The sequence below is a fragment of the Tursiops truncatus genome, chromosome 16 (genome assembly GCF_011762595.2).
Source record: "Tursiops truncatus isolate mTurTru1 chromosome 16, mTurTru1.mat.Y, whole genome shotgun sequence".
NCBI classification, from domain to species: domain Eukaryota; kingdom Metazoa; phylum Chordata; class Mammalia; order Artiodactyla; family Delphinidae; genus Tursiops; species Tursiops truncatus.
The window spans coordinates 25288177-25305558 of record NC_047049.1 but is presented as its reverse complement, the minus strand read 5'-3'; the positions used below and the strand labels follow the sequence as shown (position 1 = coordinate 25305558).

The window sequence follows — 17382 nt, the reverse complement described above, 5'->3', positions numbered from 1 at the left end:
TCCCAGTTGGCTGCTGTGCTTATTAGTTTTTCCTGCTTTACTCACTTTGTCTAGATGAGTCCTGAGCTCAAATCAGGAAACTCTCCAAGGGAAATAAAGGTGATTTTTCCTATTGTGAAGATGGGATTTGCCTAAGCCTTCCCTCTGCATCCATGGGGTTGCCCACATGTCAGTTCATTTCTCAGCTGTATCATGATAAAAGCTCTGGGGTTTCTATTCCGTCTAACAGATTATGCTCCCCAGCGCCTCTTCTCGACTCAGCACCTCTGAGGACACACATAGTGATCAGACGGTCTTGTAGAGAAAATGACTGGTACAAACTGAACGACCTTTTTGTAGCCTGGAGTTGATTTCTGAAAGCACACTCTTTGAAGGTAATTCAGTTTAATAGAGAGATGATTTCTTATTAAAGCCAAAAAGTTGAATTACATGAGATGGCTAATAAACATTTGGCTTCTTTGTATGATTGTTTTATCTTTTTCCCTGAGGTCCTCATATCTCTGCTCTTTCAAAAAGCCCCAGAACAAAGCAATGGTTATAGTGCCTCTCTGTGACATTCTGGTGGCATGCTATCTCCCCCGGTAGATGATTGTGAGGCCTAAGGACGCAAGGGGGAATCGGTTACAGGAATTCTTTGTCAGAGTGCTTTTCCTGCTAGGGTAGGAGCGATTGTGAAGCACTCAAACAGTAGCCAACACATGGCAGGAATTTTAGATGAAGCCAGCTTCCTTGCCACAATTCTGCTACATCCTTGACTTGAGGGCAGTGGGTCCAAAAATGAAGTTACTTGCTTCAAAATATGTATACCCACAAGTTAAAGATTACCTTTGGTACAAACCCTCTCTCAAAGACTGGACATTTAATAAACATTTTTCAGTGGTGGGAAGGTTTGCGTGACAAGTCCTCTTGCCAAGTATCTCAGGAACTTGTGAGACTTGGAAGGACTATTGCTGTCTTTCGTGTGAAGACTGTGCGTGCACTCAGCTGCTTGGGCTCCAGTGTGTATGATGAGGTTTATCTTGGCCTAGACTCTCCAGGCCTCATCTATAGCCCTGGCCAGACATGGCTTTGGGAAGAGCACAATGGGAGAGGCAGTGCATTTGGGTGAATATTTGTACCTAATTTGACTCATGAACCAATCTGTCTAACCCATTTCTTTTCTAGTAATAAAATGGAGCAAAGGTATTTTATAGGAAGGAACATAAAGGGACCAGACCAAAAACTTCTGTCATTTAAAACTAGAAAACAGATTACTTACACTTGCAGTAAGAGTCGACAAGCTTGAGATGAGGTGTTGCGTGTTCAATCGGGAGGACTTTTTTCTGTTAAAGCTCTTTAGAGGGACTTAAACTATTGTTTATATTTTACTGCATACCTTTGTGGGAACAAGTCAGATAGTTGTTGACTTGGGATGAAGACATCGTGTCTGAGGCCAGGGGAGAAATGGTTGAGATTGTCGGGTTAAACAGAAAAGCTGCCTTGTTCATTCTGTAAACCAATGCATTCTCTCCGTAGATGACTTGCTTTCTGCTATTCCGACGTGCTCAGCTGTGAGAACAGCGTGCAGTGCCCCTTCTCCGTTCGTGGAGGTGTGAGATGGGACGACGTGGATTCCTGGAAGTCACCGGCTCTGCGTCCCGCCTGCTGTGCATGTGCACGTCCTCCCTGCTCTCTGGTGGCTGTGCACCGGTCCTTTTTTTCAAGGCTGCTCAGGTAGCTCCATGGTCTAGATTTCATTCTCAGGGCCTCCCAAAGCTGTGTATCATTTGAAATTGTTCCATTTGAGGAAAAACTTTAAGAATAGCTCTATGCTCTAGTCACCAAGAAAGAATGTCATGAGAAACCTAAGTATTGAGACGTAAATTGCTGAACTGAGGATCTGGGATTAAGTGTATGGCAATAGCTAGATCATAGTTACCATTTTTCCCACCATCAAAGAAAGGTTAAATAGTTTCCATAACACGGAATGTGGACAAGGTTCCTACTCTTAATGCAGACTTAGATATGCAGTTGTTTGTCTCAGGCTATTTGTGGTGAATAAGCAGAGTATTTTTAAATGCTCTGGCAGCCTTGGAAAAACTGCAGGGCTTTAAAGTTGCTGACAAAATATTTCTTAAATAAATAAATCTGATTTAGGAATATCTAAACATGGACAAAGTACTTTTAAATCTGACATGTCAGTGCAAGTGGCTTTTTAAAGTGGTTGCTTAAAAACAATACTATCATGTCTAAAGGATTTGTAGCTGTAAGTTTTTCTGTTAAGACCCACTTTTTCTAAAAGCATCTTAGAAAGGGTATCTTGAAGGGCTTGTTTTCTTATTTTAGGTCTCAACAGAGCTTATGGTAGGAAATTTAAGGTCTGAACAGAACACTAAACTTTCTTGGCTTTCAGTAACTTTTCTAAAATACACCATCTGAGCTTTACCTGACCATCTCTGTAGAGAGGAATGCACAGGACAAGGCCTCTTGCAGAGGCTGGGCTGTGGTCTGCTGTGCCTCTGACCGCTGCTGGATATACTAGGGTGCCAGGGGGCCTCACAAAGTCTGAAACTAAGTCGTGTTTTCCAAATACCCAGGAAGGAAGTTCTGAAAAGAGTTGGGAGAGCTTCCTCTCAGTCTAAACACCTTAGGGTTTTTTTTTTAACGGAAAATTATAATTTTATGTTTCGCTTTCTTAATTATTAGCAACAGAGAGAAACTCATACTCATGTTTTAACAAGTCCAGTTACAGCTGCTCTGAGTCCCTGCCCAAGGACCACTTACTTCCCAGCACTCTTCTAACAGCAGTAATATGCAGGGAAGCAAAGGCTCTGCTCTGGGCCTTAGACTCCTATGGAATCCTAGCTCTTTAAAGTATATTTTGGTGGTCCTAAAGAAAGCTGTAACCAGTAGTGGAATTCTTATTCCAGGTGTGTGCTTTTCACTTCTCAATCTTTGGACCCACTACCAGAGACTCATCTAGTTGAAAAGAAACTCTTAGATAAGATCTTATGTGAATAAAACAAAAGGGGTGGTAAATTAAAGCCATGTGATCATGTTGGGCCTTGCTCTAACAGGGGAGACATTTAAAGGTACTATTAAATTAGCCATGTAGTTGTAATAAGTCACTCAGATATTATTTGGCTTTGGGAACACTGAAGACAGTGTCAAACTGGGCAGCATCTCCATCTTGAATGAGAATAATTAATAGCTGGGGTGATCACAAACATATTTGCTAAAATTTAAAACAGGAGCAATATCTAATTGCGATAATTTCTTTTTTTTTCTTTTCTATTTATATACTTTGCCTATTTTATTTATTTATTCATTTTGGCTGCGTTGGGTCTTTGTTGCTGCACGCGGGCTTTATCTAGTTGTGTCGAGTAGGGGCTACTCTTCATTGCGGTGTGCGGGCTTCTCATTGCAGTGGCTTCTCTTGTTGCAGAGCACGGGCTCTAGGCAAGTGCAGGCTCAGTAGTTGTGGCGCATGAGCTTAGCTGCTCCGTGGCATGTGGGATCTTCCCGGACCAGTGATCAAACCCATGACCCGTGCACTGGCAGGCGGGTTCTTAACCACTGCACCACCAGGGAAGTCCCTGCAATAGCATTTCTAACCTAATACTTTAAAAGTAGCATAAATTCCTAACAGATAACAGAATGTACATGTCTTGATGTGACAGTGTAAAGCCCTACACATTCAAAGTGGTGATGTAATACGGCCTTGGCTAAGTTACTGAGCTGTGTTCCCTACCTATAAAATGATTTTTTAAAAAAGGGAAAAAAAAAAAAGCCTCACCTCGTAGTCCTGTACCAAAAAACTTTCCATGAAAAAACTGAGGCCTATTTAAGTGCTATAAATTTAGCCATTAATCATGCTAGACTATATTTCCTTTAAGAGAAAGTCAAATTGGTATCACTAAGTCAAACCTAAACCCACGGACTTCCCTGGTGGCGCAGAGGTTAAGAATCTGCCTGCCACGGCAGGGGTCACGGGTTCGAGCCCTGGTCCAGGAAGATCCCACATGCCACGGAGCAACTAAGCCCATGCGCCACAACTACTGAGCCTGCGCTCTAGAGTCTGCGAGCCACAACTACTGAGCCCGTGTGCCACAACTACTGAGTCTGTGCTCCATAACAAGAAAAGCCACCTCAGTGAGAGGCCTGCGCACTGCAACGAAGAGTAGCCCCTGCTCACCGCAACTATAGAAAGCCCGTGTGCAGCAACAAAGACCCAACACAGCCAAAAACAAATAATTAATTAAAAGAAAACAACAAAAAAAAAACCTAAACCCACTTGAAGACTAGCAGTTACTATAGTTGTGCTACAGGAAGGGGTCAAAGTCAGTATTAGAAATATTATACTTTATTGACTTCTAGAGCAGCTAATCTACCCTCCCGTGTTGACAAATGACAGGAAGAATGGAAGAAACATATGAAGGTTAAAGTAAGAGTCTACACCACTGTGAAAAATGTTGTAACAACTTTCACTGTTCCGGTGAGGCAGTTATACCACCTTAAAGTATACAGTGATGATCCATTCTTGTTCTGAACAACAAGAAGTGATTTCGCTTGGGATTCTGAAGTGAATTTATCCACGTTGATTGTGCCCTGTTTTTGTAATGGTTCTGGCTTACAGAGCCCTCTTCCCACCCTCTTATGCTTGAATTTGAAATACAGCAAAAGAGGATACAGAAGGCTGGAATGGGGTGGCATGAGCCACACTATATGGCCCACACTAATGAATTTTACTCCGTTATGATGTAATATAACAAGGAGGTTCTCTTCTTTTCAGGTGGCTTGATCCTTTGTCCTCTTTCAGCTGAATTCTTTCTATAGATTTAGCCCAGATGAGAAAACGACTGTGTTTTTGGATAATAAACATTTTTGCTATCAATCAAAAACATGTAGAAGTGGATGAAGACTTCTGCCTCAAAATGAAATTGCTGCAGTCCATTCCAGACCAGCCCTACCTACAGCAAGTAGAGAACACATCTGCTAAGCCACTGACAGCAGCCTTACAATGGAGTCACTGAGGACACTTACAAAAGCTTGTAAAGGAACCTTGACCTTAACAGAAGACTACATTTGATAATGGAAATAATATATTTCTCCACTGATATACAATACTTATGCAATGCACTGAAAAAGATGGATTTTGGAATAAGAGCACAACTTGTACCATAACAACATTTTTGGATCACCTCTTCCCATTGTCTTCCTTGCTACACTCTGAGACCCTTCACCACCCTTAGTGTACCTGGATACACTATGACATACCGATGATGAAACAAGACAAGGCAACAGTGTCACAAGCCACGATGGAGCCAGCTGCATGCAGTTCAGCCCAGCTTTACCCTTACTTTCCTCCAGTACAGACTCCATTACAATTCTGAACCATCTGCGAAGAGTGCAGACACACAAAACTAAAACAAGGACCCCCTACAATGAGAGTATTGTAAAGTCTTCAGAAACTTTCCGGATGTACCTTTGATGGAGCCCCCCCCACCCCCCACAGGGACATCCTTTACTCCTGGGAGTCCTGCCAGAACTTGTTTAATGGGTGCTCAGAGTTTTGCTTTTCCTCCTCATTCTTCCTCTTCCTCCTCTTCCTCTTCATCATCATCTTCATCATGGCAGTGTGTAATTTCCTGGGGGGCCAGTGGGAAGAGGTTGGGGGGCTTAATCTCACTAATCGACCGTGTCAACTGGTGACGTTTGTAGTCGGTATCTTTGAAATCCACTGATGTACGGTTCCGGGTTGCAAGAGGGGACTCCATCTCATTGATATCTACATGTGTGTGTTCCACTGTTGACTCATGAGGCATCTACAACAAAGTCAGAGGTTCAGAAAGCAGGCAGAACAAAACAGCTGTCTCCCAGATCCTAATCCCTCTGCCTTTGTTAGATGGCTGTACAGAAGCACCTATAATGGACCAGAGGCCAAGCCAATTCAGATACTGAAGTATCTTCCTAGAACTTCCTAAAGCTGCCTATCCTCTTTTCTCTCCCACTCAGAACTGTGCCCACATTGTATACTATAGCCTGAAACTGGATAAGATGGGAGAGAAGAGATTATTATTTCCTATTTATTTCACAGCAAAAAAGTCTTGAAATATAGATCAGTATTGGAAAACTATACTTCTCTCATTTAGCACTAATAATAGAGGAAAGTCTTTACCATTCAAACAACTTTTAAACCAAGTAGTTTTCAAAGTAAAATTAAGCTCTGTCACATTCTATCTTGCTCATACTTTCTCAAAAACTCCTTTTTGTGCAACCATGTAACCTGGCTCTGGGCTTTGCACATTAGAAAGAAATGATCTAAACTTTCCTGTGCCATGCCAGATAGCTAGTGGCAGATCTTGGCCTTAACAGCGTTATCTTAACTGCAAATAGTAGCCTTAGGCTATATAACTCACCAAGACGTGGGCAGCTCTGAAGAGGTAGCTGAACGGGTAATACAGCAGATTAATGAAAGATGCTGCATAGAGATCAGCATAGCGCATCACCTGACTGGCAAAGAGGGTCTGCCGGGAGCCACTGCGAAACAGGCTTCCCATCATCCCGTAGCACATGTCCATGTCATGAGTTACTTTCTAAAGCAAAGAACAAGATTAAGGCTCAGCTCATTCGATAAATATTTACTGAACACTGGCTATGTGCCACTCCCTGTATAATATCAGAAATACAGAAATCACTTAAAGTTTATTTTCGAAGTTTTCTCCCAAATCCCATTTGGATACCTTAATACGTCTCTGGATGGAGCTAATGTCTGGGCGCTCATTGCTGCTGCTGTCAAGGTGCCTGGAGACAAGAAAAATCCAGTGAAAATCTCCAGAAAGGACGTCTCTTACATCTAAGTGACTCCTGAAGAGGCAGATGGTTTTTAGGGAAGAAATTTTTAGGGTCAGGAAACTTACTTGTAGAGTTCAGCCAAGAAAATATCCAGGCTCTGAAGCTCTTCGAAAAGTGCTAAAGTTTGGAAGAAAAAGGAAAATGTTTTAAGTAAAACAAAAATCATCTAGTTTTTAACTGTTGCTAAAACTAAAGTAAAAGGCTGCAGATATGACTGAAAAGTAAAGCTATAGGTGAGTGTGTAAAATGACTTCCTTCCCCCACCTTCGGGAAAACCCACCGACACTGCTTGGAATCTGGCAGCAGATGACGCCAGCATTTCCTCCTACTTAAAACCACCCCCTACATACAACTTTCCTAACTGGATGCTGATTCTGAGCTTATAAAGTGCCAATTCATACCCCATCTCAGGTGTGTCAGCAAAGCAAGTGTTAACGGTTCCATCTTTAGATAAAAGCATAAGTCACAAGTCCAGAAAACAGAACCAAATCAACTAGATTTCTAAAATTCTATAGGTAGAAAGTTGAAAATGTAGATGAAAGGCTAGCCAGAAAATCCCACCAAGAAGTACAAACAATAGCAACAGCCACTATACGCTGCACGCTTTCTGTGTGTTCTAGCCCTTCTCAACCTGGGTTCCCCAACGAGAATCAAGCCATGATGTAGCCACTGTATATAACAAATCTTCTTTATCTACCATCTTTGGGAGAACGAGAGTCACTCAAATCATTTTGTCTGTTCTGTGGTTCAGATGAGGAGCCTCGGCTGAGAAAGGTTGTTACTTCTATCTCCTTTATGCAGGCAGCTTTATGAGAGTAGGTGTTACCCTCATTTTCACATATGAGGATACTAAGGCACAGGGTGTTTCAGTAACCTGCCTGAGGGCTGAAGATAGTAAGTGGGGGAGCCAGGGTCACTACCTGAGGCAGGCTGAGTTTCCAGAGGCAGGACCTTCCACCACGCTGTGAGTGATGCTAGCTAGGACTGGCTGGAGAACTTGTGTGTGTCAAACATCTTTACATAACTAGGGTCAAAGCTCAATTCAGTGCAGCGTATAACTCAGTTCAGAGAGTGCCTCATTCTCTACTCAGAAGAGCAAATAAATACCAGGTGATCAGCACTCAGAGCCATCAATGCCCCAGAATCACAGATATGAGCTGGTAGCAGAGAGACTGGAACTAGCAGGCATGATTGAACAAATAAGGGACTACAGAGAGGTAAGCAGAGTTCACTTTCAGTTGCTACTGTAACATAACGCAGACCAGTAATATTCTAAACTTTAAAGGGATTCAAGAAGAAGGCTGAACAAGATAACCTCAAAATTCTGGGCTTCTGTGAAATATCTGGCTCTATGAGAAGGAGGTATCCAAATATAAGGGCCCATCTTTTGACCACCCCTGTCTGACCCCCTGCATACAAAGTAATGGTTCATCAAAGAGGACTGATTCATAGCTGGCCATTCAGATATAAACTAGCTACATCAAAGATTTATAAAGTAAGAATAATGGCTCCTTACAACTCTTATCAGTCCAGACATGCAGCTCCTGTGCAAGTTCAGGAATCACCAAAAAAGTTCGCCACCCTTGCCGTTTCTTTGATTTTAAAATGTCCCCAAAAATGTGATCTCCAATATATAAAATGTCTTTGCCCTTGGCTCCCAACAGATCACAGATTGTATCAGATGAACCTGAAACAATGGAACGAACAATGAGAAAACAATAAATGTCTCCATATTAAAAACCAGTGTTCCAAGTACCATAACCATTAAATACAATTAATTTTATTCTTTTAACTATGTGAGGAACACACTAAAAGGGTGCACCTTTCTTAAAGATAAAGACTCACCATTGTCTTTTTTCATCAACCTTTTTAGTGCCCCTAAGACAAGGCCTTTAGCTCCACTGTGCTCACCAGAGCTCTTGATCACCAAACGCAAGAGCAACAAAACTACACGTCTCAGCTTTAGGGGGCATAACCCTTCAAAGTACCACTGCCATTTCTCATCACAGATCTGCCATTAGGTTGGCTTTGTTCCACTGCTTTTCATTCCAACAAAACACACATCTGTGTCCACAAGGGCTCCTAAAAACCCCTAGAGGACCCCTTGGGAACCACCCGACATGATTCCAGACACTGAGAAAATGCCTCAAATAGGCAAAAGGAGGATTGGAAAAAACTGATCCTTTTAGTGAAAATCAAAGGTTCACTAGGACATACTGACCACTTCTCAAAACCTTTCTCCCTGACTCCTATTGTATTAGTAGGTGATTGAAGTGTTTACCATCAGGAGACGATATCTTAGAATTCTAAAGAGTATATGTGGCACTGTGCCAGGAGGACACCAAAGCTTTCAGGTCTCAGCAAAGGTCTGAGCAAAGACTTACACTAAATAAAGGGAAGTCTGTGACTCACCCCCAGAGTAGACAATGCCATGCTGCAAGGGGCCCGTGTAGGTACCAATCTTCAGCTTGCCAGTTTTCTGTGAGAAAAGAATAGGAACTTCGTAATGCTTTATCCTTCTATCACAATCTCCACCCAAAATGCTACTTGGCTAGGCAGCCAAATGAATGTCACTTCTGAATTATATTCATTTGAATTATTCTGCTATATCGATTAAGATCAAAAAACTTCAAAAGAGAGATATGGCTAACAAGTTAAAACTACCTGTTTCCGTAGGGAGAGAAGGAGTGGGGAAAGGAGAAACATTAAGGGTAATTGCTCACAGATACACCTTCCTCTCAACTTACAGTATCCACCTGACGCAGTACTGTGCCTTCTCCAAAAAAGAGTGGTTTCCGTGCGTCCACCAAGATGAGGTCAAAGTAGGACTGCCATGGTCGGTGGGAGCTCCCAGGCTGATAAGGGAGAAACAGCAAAAGCCGAAACATCACTCCTAACCTTAAAGCACTCATGTTTCATCTCAATCAGACGAAAGGAATGTAGAAATACTAAGTATAACCAGAAAATCCCACTGTTAAAAACATATTGTGGCTTATTATAAGCCACATCCTTTTGGAAGCAGGCAAAGTAAAAATATAAATAATGACTCTAACCACTATATTTTAAATCGTTTCACCTACTTATCAATTTATTTCAAGCAATATAATGTATGAAAGAAAGTGCTCACACTCTAAAAATGGGCTATAAGAGGCTCAAAGGGGCTAAGGAGAGTTGCAAAACAAATATGTACGAGACAGATTAAGAAAGAGGCAGATTAGCATCAGAACTGAAGTATACAACTGATGTGGAACTGTTATTAGCAGATTTCATCAGTTATGTTCTCAGAATGATGGTTCCAGGTACACACTGGTCTTTGGCTTATATGGCAGGCTAATCAGCACTAATGTAGAAGGGATGCCCATTAACATTACTTCCATCCTGAACTGGAACCATGGCATTAACCTTTTAAGGTCAAGCCAAAGAGCACTGCATTACTCTGCTTTTAGGTGATCTCAAAACAGTTATGACATTTATTCAAAGAAGCCTAGTGACTAAATCGCAATGAGTATTCCTTAAATCTAAATATGGCCATACTACAGGAATGAAGACTTCTCTGCTAAATATCAAGGTTAGCTGTTCTTTTGGCACAGAACTCAGCAATAACTAACAGCAGAATCTAGACGTTGGCAAGAATATATACATTTTCTCTGTTTCTTTTAATTACATTATCTTCTTCAACCTGAAAATTCCTTTATTTGCCACACAAATGTAACAATTCTGTATAGAATTTCTTGGGCATAAAATTATTCTGGGGCTTCCCTGGTGGCGCAGTGGTTGAGAATCTGCCTGCCAATGCAGGGGACACGGATTCGAGCCCTGGTCCGGGAAGATCCCACATGCCGCGGAGCAACGAGGCCCGTGAGCCACAATTACTGAGCCTGCGTGTCTGGAGCCTGTGCTCTGCAACGAGAGGCTGCGATAGTGAGAGGCCTGCACACCACGATGAAGAGTGGCCCCCACTTGCCCCAACTAGAGAAAGCCCTCGCACAGAAATGAAGACCCAACACAGCCATAAATAAATAAATAAATAAAAATTAAAAAAAACTATTCTGATCTCATCCTACTAAATACCACATGAATCTCTCTTATTTCTGTCTACTAAGTTTTCAAACTGCTAGCAACTTTAAATTACACTAACTCCTGGCATTACTACCTTTTTAAAAAAAATATTTATTTATTTATTTTTGGCTGCACTGGGTCTTCGGTGCTGTGCACAGGCTTTCTCTAGTTGCGGGAAGAGGGGGCTACTCTTCGCTGTGGTGCACGGGCTTCTCATTGCCGTGGCTTCTCTTGTTGCGGAGCATGGGCTCTAGGCGCGCGGGCTTCAGTAGTTGTGGCACACGGGCTCTAGAGCGCAGGCTCAGTAGTTGTGGCGCACAGGCTTAGCTGCTCCTCGGCATGTGGGATCTTCCCGGACCAGGGCTCAAACCTGTGTCCCCTGCATTGGCAGGCGGATTCTTAACCACTGCGCCACCAGGGAAGCCCATTACTTCTAATATTAATGAAGATTTCTGGATGGCTCCTGACCAATTCCTTACCCTCAACATTCCAGGATATTAAATGCATTCATTGTTACTAAAGCAACAGTCTGTTAAGTTACATAGAGTACCTTGGGGCCATGTGGGAAATCAAACAGGTAAGTCATAATTTTCTGGAAAAAAAAAATCCAACATAAGGTCCATATACTACTTCTGCGAGAGATATATGACACCTAAATAAATCACACACAAGCTTTTCATAAGACATGTCTTTTTCAATACAAGATTCATCACATTCTTGTTCCCTCTAAAGTTTATGAAATCGTGGCAGTGGAAGAAGCCAGAAATGAATGCTTCATCATAGCAAACAAACGCAAGCTTCTGACATTCTCAGTAGAACACAGACTTCTAGATTTTTTTGTACAGATTCACATCCATATATTCCTATCCAGTTCTCCTAGAGGACTGGAACACGTATTTGGAGGTAAAGGGTATCTGAGATAAGGGTGTAGAGATAACTAATGACTCACATGGAAATAATATACCTTGGCCCTCTTACTACTGTTCCTAGACCAACCAAGCCAACTTACTTGCTTACTCCAAATCACCAAATTTCTAAATCAACATTTTACATAAAGAGGATTGGGGAGTGCTGAGCTTCCTGCTAGTACTGGGAACTTGTAACTGTCTTAGCAAAAGTAACATGATAAGGAGTTAAATCATCTTTTCTATATGCTTTAATCATGGCAAAAAATTTTTTTAAGTTAAGAGGTAGTAAATTTTGATGGCTAAGAGTCAAAACACCTTAGCACCATCTATTTCTGTCTGGCTCCCGACAGCAGGGAGGGCACATATGTACACATGTGCAATAATAAAGGGTGTACCTTCTCAAGTTTTAGAAATGAAGCACAAAGAGACAACGAAGACATTTTAATCAGCGCAAATGTTTTAAATAACCCCTAAGAGAAAACCTTCAAGTAGCCAATTGTAATGAGGGAAAATAGTCAAAAGAAATATTTAGAAAAATTTGAGAACCGCTCTGATGTATGCTATATATTTTTGCTTTTTTCATTCTGCTTTCAAAATGAAATGGCAATAAAATACCCTCACTTAGTAAACTATCTTCCTCATTATAGTCGCAGTTCTTTAGTCCAAAATAATTCCTTTGTATAAATAAACAAATATGAATATTAAGCACTTACATCTGTGTATTTATAGTCACTGTTGGTGGCAAGAAATACTTTCCCTACTTCCTTCATCCGGCTTAGAAGCAAAGGCAGTTTTCCCTGAAATATAATTATGATGATGAGCGAAACACTAAAACACACAGATATTCCTCCACTTATGTTGGGGTTATGTCCCGATAATACACCAAACATGACAGCTAGCCAAGCCTACCTTAAACGTGCTGAGAACATACACTGGCCTACAGTTGGGCAAAATCATCGAACACAAAGCCTATTTTATAATAAAGTGGTTGAATATCTCATGTAATTTATTGAATACTGTACTGAAAGTGAAAAGTAGAATGGATGTTACCAGTTGTCTACCCCCATGATTGCATGGCTGACTGGGAGCTGTAGCTCACTGCTGCTGCCCAGCATCACGAGAGTATCGTAGGGCATATCACTAGCCTGGGAAAAGATCAAAATTCAAAATTCCACATACAGTTGCTACTGAATGTGTACTGTTTTCACACCATCGTAAAGTCAAAAAATCTTAAGTTGGGGACCATCTGTATATATTCATTTACACTGTGGAGTAGTTAGACACTGGACTTTTGTCCACTGAAATAGGAATAGGGGATGCCCTTTAAGGGAGGGATGGTTGGTTGGTTGGTTGGTTGGTTTCAGAATTTTGCATTTATAAGACCACATTGTCACTATGCATGAGTTAAGTATCATGTATGTAGTGTATACATGGTGTATATATAATAGATTTATATATAAAATATATAAATGATTATATGCCTATTAAAAACATATCTCTAACTTCCTCATTATGTCTGCCTCAGGAAAGAGTTTAAATTACCTTGTAATCTCTAAAAGTAAGTGAATTAAGTGTGTGAGAGATGAGGAGAAGCTGATTTTTAAACATCATCAGCTAAATACTCTATGGAGAGTATTAGATATGGCTTCACTGTATATACTTTTATTTTAAGAAATACCTTGCAGAAGTGACATGATGTGTCATGAAGCAACCTAGAAATGTCCAGACCCACCTGCAGATACATGAGGAAATTCTAACTCCTGATGTGACAAGAAAAACAGCCTTTCCTTCTCTCACAGTAAATAGCTTCCTTCACTTAAATCCTCCTGAACCCCTCAGTGTTCTTTCTTGAAACAACAATCATGGGAGTGGGAGTGGACGGGAAATAGGAGGTACAAAGAATGAAAACAATAAGAAATCTTTACCAAAGAACTTTGAGAAAATAATTGCATTCTACTTTTACTCTGTAAGAAAAGGAAGAAGTATCTCATCTCAGTGCTGTGTGTGTCTGTGTGTACTTTTTATTTTGAAATAATTTCAGACTTACAGAAAAGTTGTGAAAATAGTACAGAGGGTTTCTATATATTCTTTATCCAGCTTCCCTTAATATTAACATCTTAACCCCAGCATAATGATCAAAACTAAGAAATTAACATTGGCACAATGCTTTTAACTAAACTACAGATATTTAAAAATTTTATTAGGTTTTCCACTAATGTCACTTGAACTATTTTAAAGCTTTCCTCATTATTCCCTGTTTATAGGTTAAAGACAATTTAAATAATAGTCACACATATGGTGGGGTTTTTTTTGCGGTACACGGGCCTCTCACTGCTGTGGCCTCTCCCGTTGCGGAACACAGGCTCTGGATGCGCAGGCTCAGTGGCCATGGCTCACGGGCCCAGCCGCTCCGCGGCATGTGGGATCTTCCCGGACCGGGGCACGAACCCGCATCCCCTGCATCGGCAGGCGGACTCTCAACCACTGCGCCACCAGGGAAGCCCCATATGTACATTTTTTAGATGATCTAGCGCTGTGGTTATGATTCAGGATACATTTAGGTGTGACTTTGGCTTTACTACTTATTCACTGTATGAACTTGGGCGAGTTATTTAAGTCCCCAGTTTCTTCATCTATAAAGCAGAGGTAACAGTAACTAACTCACAGTTATATGGAAGATTAAATGGGATAATGAATGGGATAATGAATGTAATCACTTAGCACAGTGATGTGCGCAAAGTAACCACTCTAGCTGCTGTTATTGTAATTAGAGCTAAAAGGACAAATGAAATACTGGGTCTTCTTGCCTAATAACAAACAAGAAAAACTAAAACACATGCTCTGGCTGAAAACTCTTGGTGATTATACTCGGAGTGTGTTAAACTGCCACGACAGAGAAATATCTTCTCTTGTCCACTTCATTATAAATAAGCTTGTTATTAATTTCCCTAATAGGTAAAGGAAGCTATCATGCAGATCTGTTTTTCCCTTTATTACTTACATCTTTGACTACATACTTCTCAAGATTTTCAACTGTCTTTTCCTTAAGGGAACCCTAGAGAAAGAAAAAAGGAAGCAAGAAGAGAAAAAAATCAATTTTTAAGTTTATTATAAAAACTGTGACTACTGTCAGCCTAAATGCATTTCTTAAGTATTTCCAGAAAAGTAGATAAACTAAACAAGGCCAGGATAAAGTGGCAGATGTGATGTGCTGCAACTCCACCTCCAAAATGTATTTAAAATATAAAACTATTTTTATTTTAAACTAGAAATCAAAAGGCATTTCATATTTTATTCAGCATAATTTATAATAAATGTAAACATAATATTACTTAGTTAATGTTATTGGCCAAGTGGGAGGTATTTGGAAAAAAACAAATGGACCATAATCATCCTGAAAGGATATGGTAAGTATAATCCTAATGCTAAAATCTCTTCCAGTAAGTTTGGGAAATGCAAACTGAAATAAGATCTAGAAGCCAAGCACCACCACTGAGGAAAGACCGGCATTACCTCTGTAAGCAGGACAGCCAAAGACAAGGACAGAAGTATTCTAGACAGCTATCACCAGCGGCAAATCCCACGCCCCCCCCCCCTTTTTTTTAACAGATGAACAATTCTGCTCTATTTGCACTTGGAAAGTTAATGTCAGACCATAAAAAACACATGCCAGGCAGTGAGCAGGTGAAGAAGCAGCTCCTAGGTACCTTGTAATGAACCCAGTCAACCGCATCTCTTACATCCTGGAACATACTCCGGTAAGACATGAAGAGGTCCCCATCTTTAAATCCGGTTTCACAGCTACAGAAAGATAAAAAGAACATGACAGGGAATCCAAAAGAGGGTAAATAAAATGAACATCAAACATTGCCCAGGGGACCCAAAGGTTCCATTGTCACATAATAAAGGCCGTGTGGCTAATTTGGAAAATAATTACTCCCTAATGAAAACCCATTTTGACCACCAGAGATGACTACAGTGTTCAATGGAATACAATAACTGTGAACAGATACAAAGTGGTAGAAGAATATACTGAATGGAAGCTAAAAGGCCAGTTCCAAAAATATCAGGTCCTTTATCACTTTTAAGAAACAGGTTCCCATCAAAGAAACATTTAAAATTGGTAATTTAGGTTCTCTCCACCCTCACTTTTCTGACATTGTCTCTAGGTACTAAGGTATTGTCTATTTTCTGTTTATCTTAGTGACTTAGTGCTCCACCAAATTTAGTGCCTTGAAGTGGATAAGGCCTAAAGAGGATAAGAAGTTTGCAAACTCTGGCACATACGGCTGAACTTACAATTCTCCCTAGAAAGGAAAGGATAACTTTTTCAAGACTTAAGCAAAATTTTACTTCAGGGAGGATAAACAGTATTTACTACTCAATTAATCTTGCTGGGCCTGGGAATGAAACTAAATTACCATCCCTGAATGGCTCCTGGGTAGCTGCTGTGAAATGAGTTGGGGGGTTTTAGTGCAATTCTGCTTGGACAGATAATCATCACACAAACCTCCCACTCAGTTGTCACAATTAGCACCTCTGCTGGCCGTCTTCATTCCCAGGAGAAGCCAATCAGAAGTGGTCCCTTCCAAACATGGCTGCAGCACACTGGCAAGGAGAGGGCCGTGTGGGAGGTGAGAGCCTGCATGGAGCTGCTGGTGCTGTCCCATCTCTCAGGCTGGCAATGTGGCATCTTTCACTAGCACTAAATTCACTTCAGAAAAGCAGAAAAGACCTGCAGTGGCCAGTTCTCTAAAACCCTGTACATTAATTTTTAAAAAAATCAATTGGAAAAAGAAAATGATAGTATATACATACCTGGTATATCTGGAACAATTAGTAAAAAAATCTACTAGGCAGGCCAACAGGTAGGTCTCTGAAAAATGAAGAATAGATATTCATAAGCTAGAAGTGAGATAATGAAATTTGTTTCATTATGTCCTTGCGCAAAGACAAACGATCATGGAAAGAAGGGAAAGCATCAGTATATATAAGCATAGAATAAGCATAGAATATATAAGCATAGAATGAGTCTACCTGGTAGGTTGAATAGTGTGTTCAGAATGTAAAATCTTTCAGTGTCATCTCGTTGAATAAATTTATTTGGATACTGCTCTCTAGTTTCTGGTCTGAAAGAAAAAAATTTAAATTAACTGACATTCAAAAATAACATTATAACTCTGAGACATATTCATCATTCAAAAATTAATTCAGATATTTTGGTGGCTATGTGCAAGGCAGGGTTCCAAATGATACACATGGCAGGACTTCCCTGGTGGCGCAGTAGATAGGACTCTGTGCTCCCAATACAGGGTGCCTGGGTTCTATCCCTGGTCGGGGAATTAGATTCCACACGCATGCCGCAACTAAGTAAGGGTTTGCATGCCACAACTAAGGAGCTCTGGAGCTGCAAGTAAGGAGTCCCCGTGCTGCAACCAAGACCTGGTGCAACCAAATAAAAAAAAAAAAAATTTAAAAAACCCAAAAAACACATGGGTAGCTCTGAAAAGGAAGAAGCTTGGTTCCAGCCCCTAAAAAGTTCTCAGTCTGGTAAGGGAGGTGAGTCACATACACAGACAAT

General features: G+C 40.8%; 1 protein-coding gene across 6 annotated transcripts in view; it reads right to left on the bottom strand.

The window, feature by feature from the left end:
• Positions 1 to 4326: 4326 nt before the first annotated feature.
• NT5C2 (5'-nucleotidase, cytosolic II) overlaps positions 4327 to 17382 on the bottom strand; it is a 103498-nt gene continuing 90442 nt past the window's right edge. For 4 of the 6 annotated variants that reach the window (XM_019939916.3, XM_019939919.3, XM_073794001.1 and 1 more), the window contains 13 exons: positions 16839 to 16930; positions 16620 to 16677; positions 15509 to 15602; positions 14803 to 14856; positions 12515 to 12598; positions 11444 to 11485; positions 9582 to 9689; positions 9247 to 9313; positions 8351 to 8521; positions 6900 to 6951; positions 6723 to 6783; positions 6399 to 6575; positions 4327 to 5804 (listed from right to left, as the gene is read on the bottom strand). In XM_019939916.3, coding sequence (XP_019795475.1) covers positions 5565 to 5804; positions 6399 to 6575; positions 6723 to 6783; positions 6900 to 6951; positions 8351 to 8521; positions 9247 to 9313; positions 9582 to 9689; positions 11444 to 11485; positions 12515 to 12598; positions 14803 to 14856; positions 15509 to 15602; positions 16620 to 16677; positions 16839 to 16930 — 1300 coding nt within the window. In that variant the 3' untranslated portion in view covers positions 4327 to 5564. Of the gene's footprint in view, positions 5805 to 6398; positions 6576 to 6722; positions 6784 to 6899; positions 6952 to 8350; positions 8522 to 9246; positions 9314 to 9581; positions 9690 to 11443; positions 11486 to 12514; positions 12599 to 14802; positions 14857 to 15508; positions 15603 to 16311; positions 16451 to 16619; positions 16678 to 16838; positions 16931 to 17382 lie in introns of those variants that run through there. The other 2 variants (XM_073794002.1, XM_073794003.1) reach the window with 2 other exon arrangements.